The following is a 6,896-nucleotide window of genomic DNA, read 5'->3' on the forward strand; positions in this document are numbered from 1 at the left end:
CCGCTGCGATCCGCCGGGTGATGGTAAGAGTTTCCCTATATTCATCCATTTTATGACTGGAATTGCATCAGCGTATGTTATATAAACAACACAGAACACGACAACTTGCAGGCATAGTTCAGATTGGCACTTTGTCACCGGCCAAATAAATTGAGAAGACTTTGGTATCAGATGTCCTAGCTTCCTGGCTAGATTAAACTGGAACATTGCAAGTACCACAAGTTCAAAATTACAACTGGAATTGATGAGAAATGATCATATAGGTTCAACTGTAAAAAAAAAAGTGTTACAATGGGAGTGGATGTCCTGAAATGCTTGAGATCTAAGCTTCCACCCAAATGAATCCAACATCAAATGCACCTGCTTATAAGAACAGAAAAAGGAGAACCTAATGTACACAAGTAATTACTTGAGTTCCTTCCCCAGTCTATACAATGATATTCCACGAGAAAAAAGTGCACCAAAATAAGTCATGAAGCGACAAATTAATTTATCATCACACGCCTTGTTTGCCAAACATTGTGCGCGGAGTGGACACTCGTTTTCTCTAAAAGTACCACTTATCGGCAACTTACCGAGCACGGGCAGTGGACAGTTGTTTTGATGAGCGGCTGGACTTGTGTTTCCACTTTTGGTTCCCAACTGCGGAAGAATTGACCAATGGTCCAGACCAAGTAGGCACGGAGCTTTTCTCATGAGAAAACACAGTGCTGAAGGAAGTTGGGTCTGGGGGTTCATACAGTGGGTCCATTTGATTTGAAGAACCCAAAGGGAAACCAACTGCACCATCCTGATGCGGGGGAGGAAACTTTTCACTCTTGCTTTTCGCATTTGCATGACTTACTATCCTCCTTTTCTGTAAGAAGAATAGACACGAGTTAGCAGCATTACGAGAGCACGGTACCCCCCAATGAGAGAATTCCTTATTTGGCCTTTTCTTAAAATCTGCTTCCCCTTTTGGCCCTGGTAAAAAAAATTATTCTCTTTTTGACATCCAAACTTCATTTTGTTCCCTCAATGACATTTTCGTTAGTTTTGGCCACTAACACCGTCAAGTGCAACCTAAAGAGTCTTTTTTACCCCTGCTTTAGCTTACTGATAAAAAGGAAGAAAGCGCTATGACCGAACTTCTGTCCCGGTTCCCCACCCCGAGTCAATGCTGTTGCTGGAGTTGGCAGAGCAGAGGGTGAGGGATCCTCGGCTTTGGTGTTGGTTTTAGATCGATAGAATAAATCCCCGAGAAGCTGGTACGCATACGTGCAAAGTTAGCCTTAAACAAACACACAGCCAGGTTGATTGATTCTTGTAAGCGGAGCTTGATTAATTTCCTAGCAACGTAGCAGTAGCACACGCACTTACGCGTACAAGTGAACGCCTGGGGTTGCACGCGCGTACGCGTACAACTGTCTCTTGATGAAATCGCACGGCTTTCTCGGCGGAAACTCTCGTACGTAAATTCGATGACAGAAAAATAGATCGGAGAAACTACTTTAGCGATGCGTACAACTTGCTATATGAGAGAGGAGGTAGAGGTAGTAGTTGCAAGGACTGGACGACCAGCAGCGACGACTGCCTCAGTCCGGTGAGCGCCTAGCCGGCGCCTACGGCTGTGCGCGTGGCTGGCTGCTGTCGTTCTCAACTACCGGGCTGTGTGTGTGGTGTCCGCCTGTCCGGCTGCTCGTGATCAGCACTAAGTGTTCTCTTCGTCCATGTCTGCCTGCCGTGTGCTGGTGTATAGCTGCCGGTGCGGGCGGTGTACTAGTATACTTGTTTGGATACTATGCGTACTGTACTAGTTTTAAACGTGTTAGCTAGAAGAGTTAGTAGTATGTGTAATATACTTTGGAACGTGATAAACTAACCAATGTTGTAAAGATGATATAGATATGATAATACAAGTTCTGCAGATGATTTCTATGGCTTTTGTACGCACAGATCAGTTTAGCTAAGGAAAAAAATATTGAAACATATATATGCAAAATATCTGTGGACATCTTTAAAAAATTGGTGAACTGATTTCTTTTTTACTTAGATATCCGGGATAGTCACATAGTGCAGTAGGGGCAAAATGGTCTTTGGACGTCACACTTAACACCGTGAGTGGCAAAAATAGACGGAAATGTCACTGAGGGAACAAAATGAAGTTTAAGTGTCAAAAAGGGAAGAAATTTTTGTTTTGGGCCAAAAAGACAAGCAAATTTTAAGGAAGGGCCAAATAAGGAATTCTCTCCATTCCCAGTAAGAGGTTCATCATGAAAACTACAGCTCATATACTTAGGACGAGGGAATAAAATTGGCTTATTGCTCATGTGAAGAACTGGGACCAAACGAGTGATGCCACCACCTCAGCTCAGTAGGCAACTCAGACCTAACTTAGACAACTAAGTTCCAAAGAAAACTAGCTCATAGAAACAAATATAAAATAATTCGGAGTTAGTGAGGAAGCAAGTTCATTGAACATACATCAATATTTACTTGAAGCTCAGCATTTGCCTCTGGAGCTGGAGCTCCCCTAGGCCGGTCACGTGTCCTTGCCTTGCTAGTTCCATCACCATTAGGTCTACCGCCAGCAGCTCTTGAACTGTTGATCATGCCATGAATAAGTAAGGCAGCATTCAAGCGCTCAACTCATATGAGACCATGAACAGGGAACGTAGCTTCAAGGAAATTTGGTTATTTGCATAAAGGGGGGATTTGATGACTCAAGACTTCATAGAATTGATTGGGAATGCGATATTAATTGGCTTTTGACCCAACAATGAAGTCTACATAGCATATCCACATAAATCTGGAAGCTTGGCATAACAAATAATACGTACTAATTTAAGAACAAATAGGAGTATGCTCTTAAATTTTTAACCTTTATTAGTAATTGTAGTGCAACAATCTACTGGGTAAGAACTACTCCCTCTGTCTCAAAATGTAAGACATTTTTTGACACGTCTTACATTTTAAGACAGAGGGAGTATTTTTTACTCCTACATTTTATTTTGCCACCAGGGCCGGCCATAGACCAGGCAAACAAGGCTACCGGGGGAATGAGGGACCCACATACTAAGCTATAATAGTAACCAGAATACTAACTTCCAACACGCCCAAGAGCCAAGAGACTATTGAACTATTCAGACGTACATGCAATACATAATACCTATGAATCGAAGTTTGTTCCTTCAACAGTTCACTAAGCACTAATATAGTAATAAACGGAGTTTGCCAGCAGAGAAAATATTCTATTTTATCAAGCAAATGATCCTGTACTAGCATCATGAACTAAGAACTTTATATATGCAAAAATATGTTGAAAGGCCAAAACATATGGCATATGAACACCACCGACAAAGAGATGCCAAGGGACAAAGCATAACACAAAAAAATAACATAGCTAACAAAATGAGTGCCAAGGTGACAAACCGTCTGGCTTCTTCATCTCTTTGCTTTGCATCCATTTCTTTGCTTGGGGCATATTTTGGGAGACTCGATGGTTTGCATGCATAAGGTTCAGTGGTAAAGAACTGTGTGAACAGCAATTAAGAATTGTTTAGTAAAATAGTCCTATATAATCAACACATATGGTTAACACATTCTCCAATTTTATATATTATTCGAAAATCAAAAATACGAAACTGAAGGCAAAATTGAGACTTTGATCATCCACAGATATACAAGTAGAATCTCCAGAATGGCTGCACTAACCTAGATTACAACGGTGGTCATATCTGGTGGGACAGGAAGGTTCTTCAATGCTCTTTCAAAAGTTGACTAATTTACAGCCACACATCAATGTGACACCAACAGTGAAGCTTTGAGAGTGCAATCTGGGATTTTAGACAATATGGACTATGGACGCACAAAACAAATGGTGTGTTCGGTTGTGATAAGACCCATGGTCCAAATGAGACTATCATGCTACTAACCATGTGAGTGTTCGTCAGGTTCCAGAATAAACTGGTTATTTCAGTATGAATAGAATGTCAATTATTCACACGGGCTAAAAGTGCAATCTGCTTGTCCGGTTGTCATCTCAAACCTAAATCTACACCAACAGCTACCGACTAAAAAAATATACTCTAACGGAAATATTATGTTTTCAACTACTCCCTCCGTTCTGTAATATAAGAGCGTTTTTTACACTAGTGTAGTGTCAAAAATGTTCTTATATTATGGGACAGAGGGAGTAGTTTACAACAGGAACATTTAGCTATTGTTAGCATGCATACATAATTCTGTATGGCATTCAGGTTGCCTAAATCAATAAATATTGCGTTTATAAAAAGACAATGACTTCAAAATAAATATAGAATTTTAAGTTACTAGGACAGGATAGTAAGAGTTCATAGCTAGCTTACATCACTTCTTAATGCAGAGGACGCTGTCAAACGATCAGCTGGATCAATTGCAAGTAGTGTTTCAATCAACCGCAGTGCGGATTGTGGAAAATCTTTGAATGTATCCATTATTCGTCTTTTGTATGGCTGCTGAGGCTTAAATATCGTTGCATGAGGCAACTTCGACTTTTTCCAATATTCTTCTGTGGGGGAGCCACACAGCTTAAAAATTTTGTGCAGCTGTTCCACCTGAAAGTGGCAGGCATGGTTAACAAAATGATACATGGGAAGATAAAAGCAGTACCTGTTCACTGGATTGGTCAGTCTGAAGTCGGAACAGCTGTGTATAAATAGTGTGAGATCATGCTAAACTAAGCTGACACATGAATGCTTAAACACACAAAACATGCAGCAAGAAAGAAGATTCCAAGGCAGATCAATGTGTCTCTGGCCACATCACGTGTTCACTGATTTCACCAATGTCTACGCTGATGTAGTGACATGACTTGGTTACATAGGAATTATATGCCACAAACAAGATATAGAGGCATTTCAAGGAGTTGGGTATATTATTGCTAACCTCAGTTCGGCCTGGCATAATAGGCCTCCCAGCCAACAACTCGGCGAGTATACACCCCGCGCTCCATAGGTCCACGCCCACCCCATAATCGGTCGCGCCCAAAAGCAACTCTGGTGGGCGGTACCATAGTGTCACAACCCTGCTTGTCATCGGTTGCTTATGACTCGGATCAAAGAATGACGCCAGACCAAAATCTGCAATCTTCAACATGCCATTGTTATCCAAAAGCAGATTCGACCCCTTAATATCACGGTGCAGCACCCCGCGGTCATGGCAGTGCTCCAGCCCCGACAACAGCTGGTTCATATAGCACTTAACCTGCAGGTGAGCAAGACACGTCGATTAGGCTCACATTTCATTGCACGGTGTCACAGGGGCACCAGAGGCAGCAGCATTGGGATCTTGGAGACCTGTGGCTCGGTGAACTTAATATCCGGGCTGGCGACCAGCCCGGCGAGGTCGTGCTCCATGTACTCGAAGACGAGGTAGAGGCTGCAGGACATGCGAGAGGTGACGAGGCCATCGATCTTGATGACGCTGGGGTGGTCGAGGCGGCGGAGGATGAGGATCTCGCGGGCCATGAAGCGAACGCTCTCGGGCTCGAGGTTGTCGAAGCGCACCTTCTTGAGCGCCACGATCTTGCCGCTCACGGTATCCCGCGCCTTGTACACATTGCTGTACGTGCCCTGCCCGATCTGCCCCCAAAAGGCGCAAGCTTTCTTCATACCCAATGGCGGCTGCTAAATGCAAAAGGAACCGGGCCTGGGGAAGGGGCGCGCGTACCTTGTCGATCTTCTCGAAAGAGTCGGCGCGACGCGGGGTCCAGCCGTCGATGGCCTCGCCCGCGACGGCGGAGAGCCAGGCGGGCCAGCCGGCGGCGACCTGCTCCCCGCGTGCCCTGTTGCCAAAGCTGCCGCCGAGGCGGGCCTCGGCCACCGAGCGCGACGACCGGGACCGCCTCTCCTTCCTGGCGGGCTTATCGGTCGGGGCCGGGACTGGGGCAGGCTGGTCGCCCTTGTCGCCCTCTTGCGGCGGCGCCTGCTCGGGCTTCGGCTCGGGAGGCGGGCGGTCGGGAGTAGGAACGGCGGAGGGGCGGCCGTGGACGCAGCCCATGGGGGTCGGTCACCGACGGCGGCGGCGGCGGCAGCGGCAGCGCATGGGCCGAGTGGAGTGGGCGGCGCGAGTGAGTGAGGTAGGGAGGGGGGCGAGCGACGCTGGAGGTTGGACTGTGGAGAAGGGTTTGACTCACTCCGAATCTCCGATGCTGATGGCTGCCTTCCATACAAATTTAACAATTTTGACTTGTGGACGCAATCAATTCACAAAATAAACTGCTTCTAAAATTATTTCACTCAGCTGACCTTTTTGAGTGGCGTCCGACACGCATGCGCCATACCCTACGGTGCAGCGCCTAGCTTTGGAGCGTTGCACCTCTGTCCAGCGTGACAGCCACTGGGCCCGCACCCAGCAGTGCAACGCCTCAGAGCTAGGTGACATACATAATGTGCAGCGCGTAGCCCTAGGCATTGCACTCTGACTTAGAGGCAGCCGCCCGCTTTCCCTCCCCCACTCCATCCCACCTCATTCATTCGTTCAGTTAGAAGTTACAGAAGCAGCGGCGTCGGCGGCTTCCTCCTCTCCCCCTCTCAATCCCCTCTTCCAAAATCCTTCAGATCTAACGATTTGGTTCATGGATTTCTTCACCAATCCATCCTAGAAGGTATTCTCCTCCAATCCCCTTCTTTCTATCCATAAAATATATGCTATTTTGAAAATTTGGAAAACTCTTGGTTGATTAGATTAGAATCTTGCATGCATTAGATACCTAATTGTAGATGATTTTTATTATTTTGCAACCCTATTTTAGTTTAGTTTATTGAAAATATATGCTTTACATACATAGGTTGACATGTTATTTCTATGGAAAAGATATTTGTATTGAATCTTGCATAAGTAGGCATAGTTTAGTTTATTTGTATTGAAATTATATT

At 45.1% G+C, this 6,896-nt stretch overlaps 1 protein-coding gene across 1 annotated transcript; it reads right to left on the reverse strand.

The window, feature by feature from the left end:
- Positions 1 to 220: 220 nt before the first annotated feature.
- On the reverse strand, positions 221 to 6,139 carry LOC119285698 (probable serine/threonine-protein kinase At1g54610). The gene is made up of 7 exons (XM_037565027.1): positions 5,689 to 6,139; positions 5,316 to 5,600; positions 4,906 to 5,223; positions 4,347 to 4,574; positions 3,412 to 3,512; positions 2,464 to 2,581; positions 221 to 856 (listed from the first exon to the last, which is right to left on the reverse strand). Exons 1-7 carry the CDS (start codon positions 6,016 to 6,018, stop codon positions 572 to 574), a joined length of 1,665 nt encoding a protein of 554 aa, XP_037420924.1. The 5' UTR covers positions 6,019 to 6,139; the 3' UTR covers positions 221 to 571.
- Between the last annotated feature and the right edge of the window lie 757 nt (positions 6,140 to 6,896).

The sequence above is a fragment of the Triticum dicoccoides genome, chromosome 4A, assembly GCF_002162155.2.
Source record: "Triticum dicoccoides isolate Atlit2015 ecotype Zavitan chromosome 4A, WEW_v2.0, whole genome shotgun sequence".
NCBI classification, from domain to species: Eukaryota; Viridiplantae; Streptophyta; class Magnoliopsida; order Poales; family Poaceae; genus Triticum; species Triticum dicoccoides.